General features: G+C 34.9%; 1 protein-coding gene across 1 annotated transcript in view; it reads right to left on the bottom strand.

Moving 5' to 3' along the window:
* DNAI4 (dynein axonemal intermediate chain 4) overlaps positions 1–21,145 on the bottom strand; it is a 99,775-nt gene that overhangs the window by 8,192 nt on the left and 70,438 nt on the right. The window contains 8 exon segments of the mRNA XM_025983236.2: positions 1,313–1,469; positions 3,640–3,866; positions 4,716–4,814; positions 10,349–10,470; positions 10,777–10,934; positions 12,588–12,739; positions 13,947–14,033; positions 17,233–17,441. Of these exon segments, the coding sequence (XP_025839021.1) occupies positions 1,313–1,469; positions 3,640–3,866; positions 4,716–4,814; positions 10,349–10,470; positions 10,777–10,934; positions 12,588–12,739; positions 13,947–14,033; positions 17,233–17,441 (1,211 nt within the window).

Here is a 21,145-nt window from a genome sequence, read left to right as displayed (position 1 = left end):
GATTCTCTCCCTCTGCCCTTCCCCCTGCTCAGGCTCTCTCTCTAAAATAAATAATAAATCTTTAAAAAACTTTTTTTAAATAAAAAGAATGAATCTTTTCCTTCTTTAAAAAACCTTTAATTTCACATGTGAGAATGCTACCACATTTTAATTTGATGTAATAAATTTTTATTTCTTTAATTATCAGTGAGGTTTAATTTTTTTTTTTTTTTTATTTATGATAGTCACAGAGAGAGAGAGAGAGACAGAGACACAGGCAGAGGGAGAAGCAGGCTCCATGCACTGGAAGCCCGACGTGGGATTCGATCCCTGGTCTCCAGGATCGCGCCCTGGGCCAAAGGCAGGCGCCAAACCGCTGCGCCACCCAGGGATCCCAGTGAGGTTTAATTTTAAAATATACTTGCTAGTCATTTTTTGTGTGTGAATGAACTGTTCCTGACCATTACCCACTCTTCTATTATAGTCTTAGTGTATTCTTATGGATTTTTTCATTTTTAAAATATTTTAATATGTTTATCATATTGATGGTAATATTTACTAGATTTATCCATAAAATAATAACTTAAACATAAAAAGCAAAAAATTGTAGGGCACCTGGGCGGTGCAGTGGGTTGCACCAGCTCTTAGTTTCAGCTCAGGTTGTGATCTCAGAGTCATAAGATCAAGTCCTTCATCTGGCTCCATGCTCAACACAGAGTTTGCTTGCAGTTCTGTCTCCCTCTACCTCTACCCCTTACCCCCCTCCTTTAAATAAATTAATTAATCCTTAAAAGATAAAAATAAAATTAAAAAATTAAAAAACAAAAAAAAATGGAAAAAATACCTTAAAATAATAGGCATCTAGTGATACTGATTGGCTGTCAAAGTTTTACAGTAAAGTTTTCATATTTGAAGATCAGAGTAAAGGAACAGGATAACACTACAGAAGCAAAAAAACAAATGCCTATTTGGGGAACATTAGATAATATCTAAAATATTATCATTTCTTATAAAAGTCTTTGAATATTTATAGTAAACTTCTTCAGCTACATTCAATAATTATTATTCCCAACAGTATACTAGGCACAACTTTAAGTTATTCCATGTAACATTTATAATTATTATGGTATGATATTATCATTTTCATTTTACAGAGAAAAATCATGAGGCTCAAAGAAAATAAGCCTAATAGATACCATGCTTAGTAGGTAGCAACTCTTAAAACTTACGTTATTTCCATTGCACTACACTTAACATATTTAAGAAATGTAAATTCCTTGTATGATACAAAAAATTACATAAAATAACAAAAATTTTGTCACGTGAGTCTTACCCGGCCAGAATCCGACGCAGTGGGCATATTTCTTAGTTCATACACGGCAACCTGTCCATCACTGTCACCCACTAGAAGGCAATCTGTTTGTTTGGCAAAGAGAACAGTTGTGAACTTGATTCCAGGGTTAGCAACATTCACAATGAGAGGATCCAAACTGAAATAAAATATTTTATTTTAAATTCAGTTGTTGTTAATACATTCTTTTTGTATACAGATTAAGAAAAGTCAGATATTTTTTGTGACTTCAAATGACAAAACAAAACAAGCTTCTTAAGTAACTTTCCAAAATCAAAATAACTATTTCTCAACTCCTTATTCAATCAAAACTTTCATTTCTTCAGTGAACTAATTTCAAATAAATAAATTCAAGAAGTTCACAATTAAGATGTGAACTCATAAGTTTAAACTCCTCTGCTGGTTAGCTTGGTGAGGCTATGGTACTCAGTTGTTTGGTCAACACCAGTCTGCACTTTGCTGTGAAAGTGTTTTGTTTAAAAATGATTAACATTAAAACCAGTAGAATTTGAATAAAGCAGATCACCCTCCATAAGACAGGCAGATCTTATCCAACTTGTTGAAGACCTTAAGAGAAAAGATTGAGTTCCCTGAAGTGGAATAAAATTCTGCCTCCGGACTGCTTTCAGACTCATGACTGCAACATGGACTCCTGATGGAAATTCTAGCCCGCCAGCCTGTAGCACAGACTTGGCACTTGCCAGGCCCCACAGTCATGTGAGTCATTCCTTAAAATAAATCTTTCTTTTTATTGCTTCTGTTTTTCTGGAGAACCTTGACTAATACAACTTCTGAAGTAATAAATGTCTTTTAAAAGAAGGATATTTTGATCCAAATAAAACTCTGGAACATAAAAGAATACTTTGAACAAGAATTTTTTTCTATTCCCCAATCATCCAAAGCAATCCACTGATGCCTTAAAACACAAAAGAAGCAGTAACTTGTATACTTCTGAAGGAATGTCCTGAGAACTGCAGTTTTACCCAAAAAATTAAAATGATAGGTGGGATGAGTTAGGTAATCATTTTATACATTAGTCATTTCATATTCAAATATAAATTGTTTTGTGATATAATCCTTGTTTGGGGGTTCAAACTGTTTTATAGTATAAGCCATGGCAAATTTTAGAGTTACTAAGTTATTAACTTCTAGGGAAAAAAAAAATTGCCATTAAGAATAAGTTCACCGAATTTTGTGTCACTGATTTTAACCAAGAATGCATCCCTCTGGGGCAGCCCCGGTGGCTCAGCAGTTTAGCGCCGCCTGCAGCCTAGGGCGTGATCCTGGAGACCCTGGATCGAGTCCCACGTCGGGCTCCCTGCATGGAGCCTGCGTCTACCTCTGCCTGTGTCTCTGCCTCTCTCTCTCTCTCACTCTAAATAAATAAATAAATAAATAAATAAATAAATAAATAAATAAATATCTTAAAAAAAAAAGCTTTAAAAAAAAAAAGAATGCATTCCCCTGATTCTTGCTAATGATCAGCATAAAAATCTACAGTGATTTCCAACTGAAGAACTCACCTCATTAAACACTTTATTCCTGTAATGTATAAATTTCTATTTTAAAAAGAAAGATGGCTCTAGAGGATACTCTAGTACCTTGGTATAACACATTAAAATTTTTAATTAAAAAAATAAAATAATAAAATTTTTAATTAAATGCATGGCCCTTTGAATATGTTTTAAAGAGGGTAAGAGAATAAGTAAATATTGTAAAAAAAATTATTTTGTTCCTTTTATCTTATTGCAGAAAATCATCAGTTAAAAACAATTAACTGCCTGTCTGCTTCTTCTATAAACTAGGCAATAAAAACGAATTCAAGGTAGCTATGATATACCAGCCTGTAAAAGTTTTAGATGAATATGGCAACCTATTTTTCATTTAAATATTTTTAAAACCACATATGGGAGGACACCTGGGTGGGTTAGTCCATTAAGCATCTGCCTTTGGCTCAGGTCATGATCCCAGGATCCTAGGATTCAGCCCCTGCTGAGCAGGGAGCCTGTATCTCCCTATTCCCTGCTTCTTGTGCTTGCTCGCTCTCTCTCTGTCTCTCTGTCTCTCTCTCGTTCTCTCAAATAAATAAATAATCTTTAAAAAAAATAAAACCACCTATGGTATAAGTCATTAAAATGAATATAGCTTCCTGGCATATATCTTTTATTCATAAGGACTCTCACAATATAAACTATTACTTGTTTTTAAAATAACTACAATTCTCTCTAACAAATACCAAAATTATCAGGTATCATTTAGTTTGAACTGCTTCTACAAGAAATGTCACCAAGAAAAACATTAACACTTACGTGCTGGTGTGAAGGTCCCAAATCTCTACTCTGCTCTCATTTGCAGCTGCAAATATATAGGAGGATTTTGGGGACCAGGCAACATCATAAACAACATAAGTAGTTGGATAAAAGCTCAAAAATGGCTTGGTGTTCTCCTGTTGCCATATAATAACACCCCAATCTGCAGAACAGCTTAAGAACACATCATGACAAAATGGATTCCATGCTATTTTATATACTGGACCCTAGAATAAGACAAATAAATTAAAACACATACATATATAATATTTGACATTTTATACTTTAAATCTGACCAACAAATTAAAATGCTAAGATTTCTAGAAGACTTATGCACTATGCATTGTGTATTATTTTAACTGAGAGAGTAAGGTCATAAATTGAATCTTCTCTAAATTATGCCATACAGAAACATAAAGATATAGTTGTTATAATACTAACTAAATATTAACACATATTATACTCATTTACCTTAAAAAATATAGGGAACATTTTAAAAAATGAAGGATCAAATGAAGAAAACATAGATGGAATAATCACAAAGATACAGAAAATAAGTATATGCTAGATATATTTTTGCCTTGGGATAAGCATGTTACCATAAGCAAAGTCTCTTAGAAACAAATAAAAATTGTAACTTCCATAATTTGCAAGAAGAAATCAAGAATATCTAGAAGCTAGAGGTGCCTGGGTGGCTCAGTTGGTTCAGTGTCCAACTCTTGATTTCGGCTCAGGTGTCATGATCTCAGGGTGGGGATATCCAGGCCCATGTGGGGCTCCATGATGAGTGTGGAGCCTGCTTAAGATTCTCTCACACCTTCTCCCTCTGCTACCCCCACCCTCCAGCTCCAGCTCACATGCACAACTTCTCTCTCTCTAAAAAAAAAGTAAGAATATCTAGAAGCCAGATAAGATGCCCCATGCATTATTGATGGTTTCCATACAAGAAAGCACTTAGGTTGGTAATGTTAACTCTGAAGTTGTAAATTTATTGCATGTTAAAGGTACTGTGTATAATACTATTTTTTCAGAAATATCAAAAATAAGTTTTCCATACCTACTATAATTAAACCAACCTTATGTCCTCTGTAAGTATCTAGGTATTGTTCATTATAGGAACAAGAACATTTGTGAATATGGCCTTCTTCGGTGCCAGCCAAATAGATATTTGTATCCTATAACACAAAAGATTTAAATGCATTGGCTTGTGATACATTAGTAAATGTACTAAATAGAAAGTTAGACCCCTTAAGATCTTTTAAAATCAATTCTAGGACCAAAACTAGAAATACTATCTTGATCATAGTTGTCTGTTGTCTTTTTCTTTCTATCATGATTAAACTTTCTATAATTAAACTACCTGAAAGGCTACTATGCAAAGAAAATATAGATTTGTTCTTTGCTGGAATAGAGGGAAGAACTTAGATCCTGTCTAGACATTAAATGGACAAGCACCAGCTTAAAATAAGGAAGAAAATTTCTAATATTTAGAGTTACCTAACAATGGAACTAGCAATCCAGGGAAATAGTAAGTGTTCTTTCATCAGAACTAGTCAAAGAAAAAAAAAAAAAAAAGAACTAGTCAAAGAGAAGACAGACAACTTAACAGTACATAATGCTGAAGAAATGGTTCTTTTTTTAATTTTTTTTAATTTTTATTTATTTATGATAGCCACAGAGAGAGAGAGAGGCAGAGACACAGGCAGAGGGAGAAGCAGGCTCCATGCACCGGGAGCCCGATGTGGAATTCGATCCCGGGTCTCCAGGATCGCGCCCTGGGCCAAAGCCAGGCACCAAACCGCTGTGCCACCCAGGGATCCCAGAAATGGTTCTTGCTTAGAGTGAAAGATTGAACTAAAATGGAGTCTCAAGCATTTTTAACTCTAAACGTATGTACTAAGTAGAGATTTTAAGTGTATTTCCTACTGTGAAGTCATAGTCAAAAGGTCTGAAAGTCGGGTTCTATGCCCTATGTAGAGTTACCTGGGAGCATTTTAGAGATGCAAAAACTTAGGCCCTACCCTAGACCTAAGGAATCAGAATCTGCATTTTAACAAGATTCCCAAGTAATTTTATGTACATTAAAATTTGAGACACATTGCTTTAGTATATACCAGTACTTAAAAATGCAACTACTAGATTATGGATTATAAGTAGTTTTAAATAACACAATAAAGTACATATTTTTTCCTAAACTAGTATTAACAATTTATATTCAGCAGTATATAGAAGTTCCCTTTGATCCACATTCTCATCAACAGTTGGGTTATATTAGAAATCTTAAATTTTGCCATTGTATGAGGTATAAAATTATATCTAATTGTTTTAAGTTCCATTTTAATGAATATTAACAAGGTTGAGCACATTTTTATGTTTAATGCCCATTTGCATTTCTTCTTCTGTTCATGTCTCTTGACTATTTTATACATAATATTTTTTATATTCATTTATATAAAAGTTCTTTATATATCCTATTACATATGCTTTGTCTGTTATACATGTTGCAAATATCTTCTCCAAGTGTATGGCTTACTTCTTCCTTTCTTTAGTGTCTTTTGATGAACCGAAGTTATCATTCTAATGTAGCTGGTTTATAGCATTTTATATAGTTAGTATTTTTGTGCTTTGTTTTAGAAATATTTCCTACTTTGAGATAATAGAAATGTTTTCCTACATCTTCTTCTAGAAGTTTTTTGTGTATGATAGAATTGATATCTAATTCCATTTTTATATGGGTAATGATTATCCCAACACCATTTATAAGTGGGTTATCTTTCCCAGAGATCTTCAAGGTCACTGTCTTAGAGTTGTGTTTGTCAGTCTATAAAATCTGACATTTCCATTCAAGAGATTTATTGGTCAGTTCACTCAGAAACAGAAATGGGCAGAGATTTAAGTTGAACTATGATACAGTTGCAACAAAGGGCTCAGCCCAACCTCTAAGAAGTTCTGGAGTTGAGATAGCATTTGAGTTCTGCCTCCAGGCAAGGAGGCCAGACAAGTTATACCACCATCCCCCACCCCCTCCACCACCACCAATAAACTAGTGAAGCAAAATGATAAAACTCAAACCAAAACCATATCAAAATCAAACTGAATGATAGTAGTCTAAATATCACAATTAAAAGACAGACACTGGGGGATCCCTGGGTGGCACAGCGGTTTGGCGCCTGCCTTTGGCCCAGGGCGCGATCCTGGAGACCCGGGATCGAATCCCACATCAGGCTCCCGGTGCATGGAGCCTGCTTCTCCCTCCACCTGTGTCTCTGCCTCTCTCTCTCTCTGTGACTATCATAAATAAATAAAAAATTAAAAAAAAAAAAAAGAAAAATTAAAAAAATAAAAAAATAAAAAAAAATAAAAGACAGACACTGTAAGATTAGATAAAAAAGCAAGATCCAACAATATGCTACCAACAAGAAATGTACTTTTAGACATAAATAGATTAAATGTAAAACGATGGAAAATGAATGATTTAAGAAACAAAACAAATGAACATGAGTGGAGGGAATGAAAGGAAAACCAAGAAACAGACTCTTAACTATAGAAAACAAACTGATGGCTGCCAGAGAGGAGGTGGGTAGAGGGATGGGTTAAATAGATGCTGGGTATTAAGGAGGGCATTTGTTGTGATGAGTACCAGGTGTTGTATGTAAGTGTTGAATCACTAAATTCTACACATGAAACTAATATTACACAGTATGTTAACTGGAATTTAAATACAAACTTAATTTTTTAAAAAGATATAACATGCTAACACTAGTTAAAAGAAAGCTGGTGGCTACAGTAATATCAGACTAAGTTGATTTCAGAATACATAATATTATCCATTATAGATAAGGCCACTTTACAATGATAAAAGAGTTGATTAGTCAAGAGAACATAACAATCCTACACATTTATACACCTAAAACAAACGTTTGAGTAACATAAGGCAAAAACAGAATTATAAGGAAAAAATAGACAAATCCACAATTATGGCCAGAGATTTCAGTACCTTTCTCTTAATAAGTGGAAGAAATAGGCAGAAAATCAGCAAAGATATAGTCAACTTGAACACCTTTAACCAATCTAACCTGATTATCATTCATAGAACACTCCACCCAATAGCAGCAGAATATACATTTTTCTGAAGTGCACAGGGAACTTTACATGTTAATATCACATTCTGGGCTTTAAAACAAATCTCAATAAGTTCAAAAGGATTCCGTTTATAAAAAGTTTGTTCTCTGATCATGATGGAATTGAATTAGAAATCAAGAACAGAAAGATCCATGCAAAAGCCCCAAATATTTAAAAACTAAATAGCATGCTTTGAAATAATCCATCCATCAAAAAAGAAATCAAAGGAGAAATTAGAAAGTACTCTGAATAGAATAAAAATGTAAATATAACATATTAGACTTTGTGGGATGCTGCCAAAGCAGTACTTAGAGAAAAAGTTATAGCACAAATGCCTCTATCATAAGAGAAGTCACAAATCAATGATCCTAGCTTCTACCTGAATAAGCCAGAAAAATAAGAGCAAAAAAAAACCAAAGGAGAAGAAAGAAAATAAAGATCAAAGTGGAAATCAATTATATAGAAAACAGAAAAACAATAGCGAAATTCAGAGAAATCAAAAGCTAGTTCTTTGAGATCAGTAACATTGATAAATTTCTAGCTAGATTAAAGAAAAGAGAAAGAAAAAAGAAGACAAAAATCACTAATAGTAGAAATTAAAGAGGTGACATATTTTAAAGACTACATATTTTATAGCTATTAAAAGACATTAAGGAAATATTATTATGCCATTAATTTTAATAACTTAGATGAAATACATTCCTTGAAAGACACAAATTACCAAAATTCACTCAAGAAGAAATAATGATACTAATAACACTATATCTACTGAAAATTTTAATTTCTAGGTAAAAGTTAAAAATCTTCCCAAAACTCCAGGCCCAGATGCTTTATTAATTTCATCAAATATGTAATGAAGAAATAATACTAATTGTACAAAATTTTTTTGAAAAAAGTAAAGAGGGCATACTTTTCAACTCATTCTAGAGGATTACTCTAGTATCAAAACCAGACAAAGACCTTACAGAAAAGAAAACTATAGATGACTATCCCTTACAAAGTTGAAAAATCTTAAATAAAATTTTAGCATATTAAATTCAACAGTAGATTAAAGGTATAAATCATGGTCAAGTTTCTCTTAGAAACAAAAATTTAAAAATTAATGTAATTCATCATTTTAACAAACTTGAAAGAAAAATTGTATAATCATAGTCATATGTAAAAAAAGCATTTGATGAAAACCTAACATCCATCCCTGATACAAGTCTCAACAAATAGTAATGTAACAGGATCTCCTCAATGTGATTGATTGCATCTACATAAAAACCTCAGCTTACATCATACTTAATAGTAAAAGGACGGAATGCTTTCTCTCTAAGGTCAGAAACAAGAGAGAGATGTCTATTCATGATTGTGCTGGAAGTTCAAGCCAGGATAATCAGGAAAGAAAAAAAAATAAAAGGTTAAACTCTTTATTTACAGACTACATGATTATCTCAAATTCTTCATGCCAAGGACATTTCTAGGACACCAGACTAGGATTTCTCAATCCAGCACCATTGATATTTTATATATATATATTCCTCCTCCTCCTCCTCCTCCTTCTCCTTCCCCTTCCCTTTTCCCTTCTCCTTCTATGCAGAGGAAGGCAGTAGTTGTCCTGCGCATTGTAGGATGTTTAGTGGCATCCCTGGACTCTGCCCACTAAATGCCAATAGCATTTCTTCCCATGTCCCACCTCCTGGAGCTGAAACAACCAACAATAATATCGAGACATTGCAAAATGTACTGTGGTGGTAAAATATGTCCCTTCCTGCCAACATTGAGAACCACTGTTCTACAGTCAAGGTGAAATGTGAATTACAAGAATTTGAGAATGAAAGCAGTTAAGAATACAACTATAGTGGTAAAAATGAAACATAGGGCCTGAACTACACTAGCAGTGAGTAGGCTTGGACTAAAAGGAGCAGGACCACAAGACATGAAAATCATTTGGATGATAAGGTAGAAAAGAGTAAGAGCTCAAGTTTTGGTTTGCATAACTAGGTGGATGACGGTGTCACTAAAGAGATGACCATATCACATGTAACAGAAAACATAAGAGGATACGTTTCCTTTGAAGTCTGTTAGTTGCTGAATTTTCTGATTCCAAAGAACTTCCATAAAAAAGAATGAGAAAAAGTAGGACTTCATTAACTGTGCTTTGATTTGATTCTGGCCTGATAAGCATGAACTTAACTGGTCTTCCCAATCCTCAGGATCATGAGAGGCACCACTCACATTGAAATAGAGGACTGTATAGTAGATTTGATTTCTATTAATATGATGAAGCAGCAGAACACCCAAGAGGAGTAAGGAGGGGCATTCAAGTTAAACATGAAGTTGAAAAGAGAATCCTTTCACAGTTCCTCAGAAATACAGACCTTTCCTCTAGAAGGCAGAGGAAGGCATAGGGCAGCCAACTGGAAGTTGCCACTCTATTTTAGTTTGGCAGCTATGCCTATGTTTGTTTTGTTTTGTTTTGTTTTACCTATAAGGCACAGTATTTATTAACATGCTAAAACTTTGTCTTGCTTTATATCTTAATACACTTCAAACACTGGAAGCTGTTATATGCAATAGTAAATAATGGATTGAAATAATTTACCTTAGGGTGAAAAGCAAAACACATTCCAGGAGCCTGCCGAGATATCAGAGCTTCACCTTTTTTTTCCGTTTCCCCTCCTTTTTTGCTGCTACTAGCGGTAGTTCGCTTCAAGCGCATCAAGTCTTTATTGAAAGAAAAAAACTTTTATCTTATTTACCACATGAAAAAGTATTGTATATACAAAGTGTATCCCTTCTAGAAAGAATAGTGTGATTTCCGCCCTCTATTGCATGTGATTAGGTTGAAATTAGCAAATACCAGAACAAGATGCTTAGAAAAACAATGACCAAGCCCAGTTTCTTTCTTATGTAGCCAAACCAAAATTGGTCACCTCTTACATATGGCTCACTAGGAATTTTAAGGCAGCACATGACAAGAGAAAGATCATTTGATTGATAGATATATATGTATTTATGCGTTCTTTTTACCGTGACTGTCTAGTCCTTTCCGTATAACCCATTTGGAGATTCTTCCATCTGCTGATATAGAAACAAGTATTTCTCTTTTGTCATCACCTGTTGTCCCTCGATCTTGTTCTATCCATTGTAATTGCCATACAGGTCCCAAATGTTTTTGAGGTGATTCACTAAAACAGGGGAAAGCACTAAATATAGAATCACTGTCATAATTTTTGAAAGGACATGTGTATAAGTCATAAGGACAACGCCCTGAAGCACTGCGACCTACTTACAGAATAATGCCTTTATTGTTCAAAACTGGATTTTTACTTAAAGTATTTTGAAAAACGGGGAAAATAATCATTTTGTCACATAATATTTTTTTGGTATTCTCATTTCTTACAAAAGGAAAATTTTACTGACTTAATCATATTAATTGCCATAACAGAAACAAAAGAAAATATTTTCTTTCCTTTCAGAACGTATTTTCCTTACTCCACTCATTTACTTTTTCCTAGATAAGTTATATAAACTTATATTGGATACATTGAGTTTAAGTATCTTCACCTTCATATGAATTTTTTTCATAAATGAATAAATTATTTAAGTCTTATTTAAGTAAACAATTACCTCACCTTTCTTTCTGTTTCTGGCTTGCCCACTGGCTTGATTCTCTCTATGGCTGAAATTTAACGTTTTTCTGAAGAATTAAAATCGCTTCTCAGATTACTGATTTTTTAATGCAAATCTTCCAAAGCAATTATTCTGAATCTTTTAAATATCATACAGCTTTGATAATTTGGTAGAAATATTAGACCCTCTTCCCAGAAACAAGCACAAAGGCCCATGCTTACAAAACATTGCAAATAATTTCAAAGTTAAACTTAAGGGCCCTGCTTTACTGACCATTTTCAGCTCTAAGTTTATTCAAACACTAATATAAATATATTACTTCACTTTTGCCCCACTGGTATCTGATCTATTACAAAAGCCTAACATATTTAATATCTTTCACTTTTGATTTTTTATTTTCTTAATATCACTCGTTTATTTATTCTTAAACACTTAAAATAATCCTCTTCCATGTCTGATATTATGTGACATGCTGAAGATACAAAGCTAAGACTTAACTCTTGATTTAAGTTGCTTACAGCCTCTTCAGAAGATATATATGTAAACAATATATATGCAGTATAATAAGTGATATAATAATTAATACAAGTGCACAAAATAATGGAATGGGAAGGTTACTTGGAGGAGGTGACACCAAAGCAATAAAAAGTATACTTTCAGTTACAAGATAAATGAGTTCTGGAGATCTAATTTACAGTATGATGATCATAGTTAATAATACTGTACTGTATACTTGAAATTTGCAAAAGGGTAGATCTTAAGTCTTCTTACCACATACACTCAAAAGGCAACTATAAGAGGTGATGGATGTATTAATCAATTTGACTGTAGTAAACATTCCACGATGTATACATTATTAAATAATTACATTGTACCCCTTTTAAAAATTACATCATATGACCTAAATGTATACAATTTTTATTTGTCAATTATACCTCAACAAAGCTGGGGAAATTTAAAATTTTTTTAAAGAATAAGCATAAACTGTCAAGGAAGTTTGGTGAGGTGGACAGAGAACATGCAGATTTTAGAACAGAGCATTCTAGCTAGGGAGATAACATGAGGAACTATTAAATATTTGAAAAATAATAGTATCACTTTCAACAACAATATAAACATTCACTCAAAACTAAATAACATTGGAGTAAATTTTTACTTCTCCCTAAAAAAGTACATATTATATGTTTACCTAATTCTTGGATTCTCACCTACTATCCAGAACTGGAACATTACTGTTGCTCTGTACATTATAAATGGCAATTGTGCCATTGTGATAGCCAACGGCTAGAAGATTAGGTGCTCCAACTGAGAAATCCACAGCAGTAACTCCATATGGACTCTGATAAATACGTTCTGGCCACTGAAGAAAAAAATAATTATATTTTAAACTAGGTTTTGCAGGCCATATAAGATAGGTTATAATGGTGGCTAAATGGTGGACTGTCTGGTAGCAGTGGAAACGTAAGAAGAGCTAGTCCACAGTCAGTTACTCCTCTCCTCCTAACTTGAGTATAGATGAGAACAAAACATCAATTAGTCATGTCCTTTACTTTGATGAATACTCAGAGCTCAATAATTTTAAGAAATACCACAGCATGGCCTCCTCCAACAATGATCGTATTTTGGTAATCTTTCAGCAGGATTTGTATGGTCACCATAGATCATCTTCTTTCAGAAACAAATAATGCTCTAAACAAATTATCTAGCAATGTTCCTATCTTCCAGTATATGTTTCAGATGCTTGGATTATCTAGACATTTCTAAGAAGGATAGAGGAAGCTCCAAAAAAAAAAAGAGAAAAGAAAAGAAACTCTTGAGGGTAGAGTTCTACAACTCTACAACTTTGTGAAGAGTTTTATTGTTTTATTTTGCTTGAAGTCTAATCTAAATCCTTTCTTGCTTCTAACAATCTATGTGGAAAAGTAAACAACTTACTGATAACAGATCTTTTATCAATCCTTCTACATGTGTAAAATTGCTTCTTCCTTTCCTTCTTTTACTCTATATAAACCCAGCTCCCTAATAGACTGGGACTATTTATAAAAGGTCTGATTTTTCCCCCCTCTGATCCTTTTCTAAGTTTTCTACTTCACATTTCTAGTTATTAATTAAATCTAATGTAAAGCTGCAAAGTAACATATTGACTGCTACTGCTTAATGAAAAAGCATGATTGATTCTTATTATTCTTGAAAAATTCATGCTAATAACACGGTCATATTTATCTATTTAATGTATTCAGGATAGCAGAAATCTATCTTATAAGGTGATGATTTATTTATAACCCAGTATTAAATGAAACATAATTTGCAAAGGATTTTCACTTGCAAATTTGTCTTTGTTATGGTAGACAACTCTGAATCATCAGATCTAACAGCCCATGGTAAATGCTCAATAAATATTTATTAAATGAATTTACTCTATATCAATAAGAACAAATTTTAATTCTTACAGATTTTCTTTGGTCATTTTTTTTTACTTTGTTTAATTATCACATACAACTATATACTTTATGAGAATTATGTCAACATTTAACTGACTAAAAATAGGTTTATTCCTATTTAGTTACCATAGGATTCTTTATTGACCAGCAGCAAGCCAATCCTCTTTTTTGCTCTTTAAATCCAAAGTGCCCATAGCCAACAGCCAAAAGGTCCTGAAAACCAGCAAATTATGTTAAAATAAGAGAGGATGGTATAAAATATTGGGAAATATGTAAAGATGCATATTAATGAACTGTGTTTAAAATAGCAATAAGACATTTCTATTGAGGAAACAAAATACCAGTCTACCATCTATTTTTACTTTACACCTCCATCTTCCTAAGCAAAATAATAATCATCATATCTTCATACTAATAAATATCTAAAAAGAATCAATTAAAAAGTTCTTTTATATATTGAGATAATCTTCCAAGATTGTATTACTACATTATAATGTTTCATGGGTTTTTGAGAATGACTTAATTATTTCAAATATAAAAACAGAGTACCATTAATTGAATTTTGAATCTTCCCCTAAACTACATGTGTTGCAGCCCTAATCCCCAATATAATTATATTTAAGGATAGGGCTTTAAGGAGGTCACCAGGGTTAAATGAGGTCATAATCTTAGTCCAGTAGGATTGGTGGCTTTATAAAATGAGGAAAAGACACCAGAGCTCTCTCTCTTCACCATGTCTCACATCAGCATGGCAAGAAGGTAGCCATCTGTAAACCAGGGAGAGCTTTAACCAGTAACCAAATTGGCCAGCACCGTGCTCCTAAACTTCCTAGCCTCCAATACTGCAAGAAAATAAATTTCTATTTTTTAACCCAGCCAGTCTATGGTATTTTGTTATGGTACCCCAAGCAGATTAATAAAGCAGTTCATCTCAAGAAATGCTTATAGACAAAAATTTAATGATTAACTAAACCCAGTCTCTTCTTCATTATCAGAATATCTTTATCAAAAATATAGGGGCATATGGGTGGCTCAGTGGTTGAGCCTTTGGCTCAGGTTGTGATCCCAGGGTCCTGGGATTGAATCCCATACCAGGCTCCCTGCATGGAGCCTGCTTCTCTCTCTGCCTGTGTCTCTGTCTCTCTCTCTCTGTTTCTCTCTCTCTCTCTCTCTCTCTCTCTCTCTCTGTGTGTGTGTCTCTCATGAATAAATAAAATCTTTAAAGATATATATATATTTTTTGCCACACCCTATCTTCAGGCAAACATCTTCTCTATAATTTTCTGTGCCTTAAACCACTCTACATGGACAAGCTTTTATTAATCTTAGACTCAGCATAGGCACCACTTCTTCTAAAAAGCATTCATGAGCATCTCTTATGTATTCCCACACAGCACTATTTATTTTCCTTATTAAAGTACATAGAGGACCATTATATGGGCAGGATCTATGTATGACTAAATTACTACTGTAACTCTAATGCCTTATCAGAGTTCCTGGCACAGAGCGAATGTTCAGTATTTGTAGAATGAATTAATAAATATGATAGATGGTATTTGTCATATTTTTAGCTTCACTAAAAATTATTAAACTTTAATCTCTTTCTTTAAAAAATAGTTTTTATTTCTTTATTCATGAGAGACACAGAGAGAGGCAGAGAGGCAGAGGGAGAAGCTCTGTGTGGGGAGCCTGATGTGGGACTCAGTCCCAGGACCCCGGGATCACGCCCTGAGCCGAAGGCAGCTGCTCAACCACTGAGCCACCTGGGTGCCCCTAACTTTAATCTCAATAGCAATATATTAACTTTTAAAATACTAGTATATTCAGTTTCTGAAAGTGAATTATTCATCTTTATTACACAGTTATTATTATTAAATCTCACTTATCCAAATATAGTTTTATAAAGACCAATTCATACTAAAAGTATTTTATGCAATTTAAAAAAATGTGCATAATTTAAATAATGTGTTATAGAGGTTTCTATAAAAATGATTAAATAATTTCTGTTTTTTAATAAACATAACAACTAGCATATTTGCACATAGAATCTTATAAGGTGTGGCAATAAAATAATAAGGCTAATTCTTTTTTTTAAGATTTTATTTATTTATTCATGACAGACACACACACAGAGAGAGGCAGAGACACAGGCAGAGGGAGAAGCAGGCTCTATGCAGGGAGCCTGACATGGGACTTGATCCCAGGTCTCCGGGATCACACCCTGGGCTGAAGACAGCACTAAACTGCTGGGCCACCGGGGCTGCCCCAAATCCTTAAACATACATAATACAATGCAGTGTAAATGAACAAATTAGTTCTGACCACTTTAAAAGCACACTAAATATTCATTCCAAAGATATTGTCATTACACAAAAGGTTTTGGAATCCCTAATTGAAAATCTTGTCTTCAGAAGCAGTTTATAAGCCCTAGGAGAAAATAAGTCTCGTTACTCTCTCTCTCTCTCTCTCTCTCTCTCTCTCTCTCTCTCTCTGTCTTCTCTTTTAATTAAAGAGAAGGGGGGAGAAGCGGAGAGAGAATCTCAGGCAGACTCCCTGCTAGGTATGGAGCCCAACACAGGGCTTGATTTCACAACCCCGAGGCCATAACCTGAGCCAAAATCAAGAGTCTGACGCTTAACTAACTGAGCCACCCAGTCACCCTTATAGTCATATCTTTTTTAAAAGCAAACATACCATTCCTAACTTAATGATTCATATAACTTGCCTCAAGATGATTTTTGGTGCCTGTGCAGTTAAGAACCCTGGTGCCAGATGTTTGGGTTTGAATTCTAGCTATTTAACTTACTAGTTGTATAACTTTGGGCAATTTATTTATCCTTGTTGTACTTCAGTTTCCTCATCAACATAGTGGGGAAAATAGTACCTAACTCAGAGTTGTGTTAATAAAAGTAAAATGCTTGCAATAGCACCTGGAATATAGTAAGTGCTGTTTAAGTATTTGTTATCACTAGTAGTAATAGCATTTTGGGAATCTCAAAATTATTTTGCACATTTTCAGAATCAGTAGATTAAGTATATACTTCTGAATATGATTACTTCAAGAAGAATATAAATTTGGGTACATGAGTTTGATATCTGAAAATAAATCAATTATATATTATCTTCTGGTTTACTTTAAGTATCTAATATGGATTCAGAGAAACTATGTCCCAAGTACATCTCCTAAAATAAAAATGATGATGTTTTCATATTGAAGGAGAAAAAACTTATTTTATAACTATTTTCATTTTCCATTTTTTGAAACATGAACTTCTTGTGAAAGGATATTAAAACTCTGGTTTATGTCAATTAAAATCCCTTGCCTAAAATTGAGGGGAAAAAAAACTTCATTAGTACTTGACAGTCACCTTATATGCTAAACATAGAATTGTTAAAATGTTCAATAACTTACAGGATTTATTTTATTCCAGGCAAGGCTGCTCACACTAAGGCCTTTGGTTAAATCACAGGAAAAGGACCAAAGTCGTTCCAAAATGGCTGGTATTGTCGACTCTTCTGTACTTATTTCTATTTCTTCTTCTTCTTCCTTCTTACCCTCTTCCTGTGACTCTTCAAGTTTTTTACTTTCTAGAAAGTCTGCAGGTTCTTCAGGTTCTGGTTCTAAAATTAAATCACATAAAGATATTATTATTCTCTATCCTTTTCTATGCAGGCCAAATAAATGGTTACAGGAGCCTGTCAAAGGCTCCACACAGCACCTCCATCTATGAGACATTTCAAGCACCATTGAATCTGCTGGGTCATATGGCCTAAGTGATAGGACATGCTGAAATAGTGCCTGGATCTGTTGAAGAATCTTCTGTCGTTCTGGGCCCCATTCAAGGCTAGCATCTTTTCAGGTCACTCAGTAAATGAGCCAGAGTAACACATCCAAATAAGGAATATATTGCCTCCAAAGAACAAATAAGTCTACTAGGCATAGACACCCCCCCCCCTGTTTTTTGGTTCTAAGAGGTGCCAGATGAAACAACTTATCCTTCACCTTGGTAGGTATATCTTGATATACCCCATATTACCGACCTTGAAAATTTCACTGAGGTGGAAAGCCCCTAAAAAACCATATTAGATTCATTTCTCACCCTCTGGCATGCAAATGCCTTACCAATAAGTCTACTTCTTGTTCATCAGGTCCAATCAGCATAATATCATCAATGTAATGGACCATTGTGATATTTTGTTGAAGGGAAAATTATCTGCAAACAAAATTATAATATAATTCTGAAGAGCTGATATAACTTTGAGGTAGGACAGTGAAGGTATATTGCTGGTCTGGCCAGCTGAAAGCAAAATAGCTTCCAGTGGTCTTTATCAACAGGTCTTGCAGGGCGCCGGGTGGGAAGAGCATTTCTGTGTCAATAGTTGCATCCCAGGTACCAGGGTATGTATTAATTTCCTCTGGCAATGCAACCACATTTGGAGCAGCAACCGCAATTGGAATCACTATCTGGTTAGGTTCACAATAATCCAGTTATTCCTTAAGATCCCGTATTTTTCTATGCAGGCCAAATAAATAAGTTGAACGGGGGATGTGATGGGAGTCAATACTCCTGCATCTTTCAAGTCCTTGATGGTAGAATCTCTACCATTCCTCCAGAAATGTGGTATTGCTTTCCTAGTTTCATAAGTAGAGGCAACCCTAGTGGCTTCTACTTAGTCATTTCCTACCATAAAAGGCCTCCCTCCACAGCTCAGTGATAAAACATGAGCATTCTGCCAGTTGCGGAATATTTCTACTCCAAAGAATACATTCTGGAACACGGGAAATAACCACAGAATGGGTTCCGTGACCCACTGGACTCACTAGGAGGTGGACCTGAGCTAAAATTCCACTGATCACCTGACCTCTGTAAGTCCTTATCTGGCTAATAGACCACAGTGATGTTTTGGGTCTTGTGAAGTTAGTGAACTCTCAGAGTTAGTGTGCACTGATCCCTGAAATTTCTGATGATTTCCTTTTCCCCAAAGCACATTCACCTTGGTAAAAGGAAATAGGTTCCTTGGGGGAAAGTTGAAAGAAATATTAACAGTATACATTTTCGACAGTATAGTGGGATACGTCCCCTCTATTCAAGGAGTTCTGGGTCTGCAAACTGACTCAAATCTAGAAATTGCTTAAAGGGCTATGACTTTATTTTGGTATTTCAAATTAGACTTCTGCTCACTTGATTCTTCTGTTTATACAGATCATATAAGAATTTAGGAGACCACCGTTTATGGGCTGTATTGGGTGTCCCCAAAATTTATATATTGAAGCCCAAATCCCCATTACCTTTGAATGTAAAGGGTTTGGAGACAAAGGCTTTAAGGAAGTGATTAAGTTAAAACAAGGCCATTCCTCTAAGTCCTAATCAAATATGACTACTATCCTTATAAGAAAAGGAAATTTAGACATACCAAAAGACACAAGGGATGCACGTGCACAGATTAAAAAAAAAAACCATGTAAAGAACTGCAAGAGGGTAGCCATCTGGAACCCAAGAAGAGAGGTCTCAGAGGAAACCAACTATGTGAACACTTCAATCATGGGCTTCCAGCCTCCACAATTATGACAAAGTACATTTCTGTTGTTTAAGCCACCCGGTCTGGTATTTTGTTATGGCAGCTGTAGCAAACCAATACAGCACCTACCTGTATTCTCTTCTAGGTACATGATGATCAACTACCATGGGTGTCTGTGAGTCAGACTATTCTGATTTCTGCGTTGTCTGCTCTGATAACCATGCCTGCCTTTTCTTTAGTAATTAAGGGCTGCCACTTATCCCCTGCCACTCAGGATCAAATTGTTTAAGGATCTCAGTTTACTGCAGTTCCCACGGTAATTTCTGACCTACAGAGAAGAGTGACCACGGAGATCTTCAAGGACATTGGGATATCCCCTCAAAAATGTATTTCTCACAATTGTGGTTAAAGGTGTATTTTCCTTCTGCAGTGGGTGAGCAGGTGATCATGATAAATCTACCCTAATATTCTAATGCCCTAAGCCTTTGGATACCTTTCTCTATAGTGTACTAAGCAGTTCTGACATTTCAGCTTCAGTTAGTGAAGACCACATTTGGGTCTAATATCAGCCAAGAAAATAACAAAAAGAAAATAAAACTATTAGATCCATTTCTTTTTTAAAAAATATGTATATTTTTTATTGCAGTTCGATTTCCCAACATATAACACCCAGTGATCATCCCGTCAAGTGCTCCCCTCAGTGCCCGTCATCCAGTCATCCCATCCCCTGCCCGCCTCCCCTTCTGTTACCCCTTGTTCATTTCCCAGAGTTAGGAGTCTCTCAAGTTTTGTCACCCTCTCTGGTTTCTCCCACTCATTTCTCTCCTTTCCCCTATAATCCCTTTCACTATTTTTATATTCCCCATATGAGTGAAACCATATAATGTTTGTCCTTCCCTGATTGACTTACTTCACTCAGCATAATACCCTCCAGTTCCATCCACATTGAAGCAAATGGTGGGTATTTGTCGTTTCTAATGGCTGAGGAATATTCCATTGTATACATAGACCACAGCTTCTTTATCCATTCATCCTTCGATGGACACCGAGGCTCCTTCCACAGTTTGGCTATTGAGGACATTGCTGCTATAAACATTGGGGTGCCGGTGTCCTGCCATTTCACTACATCATTATCTTTGGGATAAATCCCCAGCAGTGCAATTCCTGGGTCGTGGGGTAGCTCTATTTTTAACTCTTTGAGGAACCTCCACACAGTTTTCCAGAGTAGCTGTACCAGTTCACATTCCCACCAACAGTGCAGGAGGGTTCTCCTTTCTCCACATCCTCTCCAACATTTGTTATTTCCTGTCTTGTTAATTTTCCCCATTCTCACTGGTGTGAGGTGGTATCTCATTGTGCTTTTGATTTGTATTTCCCTGATGGCAAGTGATGCGGAGCATTTTCTCATGTACTTGTTAGCCATGTTTATGTCTTCTTTGGTGAAATTTCTGTTCATGTCTTTTACCCATTTCATGATTGGATTGTTTGTTTCTTTGCTGTTGATTTTCATAAGTTCGTTATAGATCTTGGATACTAGTCTTTTACCTGATAAAGGATTTTGCAATCTTTTAGATTTGCAAATATCTTCTCCCATTCTATAGGTTGTCTTTTAGTTTTGTTGACTGTTTCTTTTGCTGTGCAGAAGCTTTTTATCTTGATGAAGTTCCAATAGTTCAGTTTTGCTTTTGTTTCCCTTGGCTTCATAGATGTATCTTGCAAGAAGTTGCTGTGGCCAAGTTCAAAAAGGGTGTTGCCTGTGTTCTCCTCTAAGATTTTGATGAGTGTTGAACCAACCTTGCATCCAG

The sequence above is a fragment of the Vulpes vulpes genome, chromosome 12, assembly GCF_048418805.1.
Source record: "Vulpes vulpes isolate BD-2025 chromosome 12, VulVul3, whole genome shotgun sequence".
Lineage (NCBI taxonomy): Eukaryota > Metazoa > Chordata > Mammalia > Carnivora > Canidae > Vulpes > Vulpes vulpes.
Note: the sequence above shows the minus strand (reverse complement) of the source record. Positions and strands in the feature narration are given on the sequence as shown.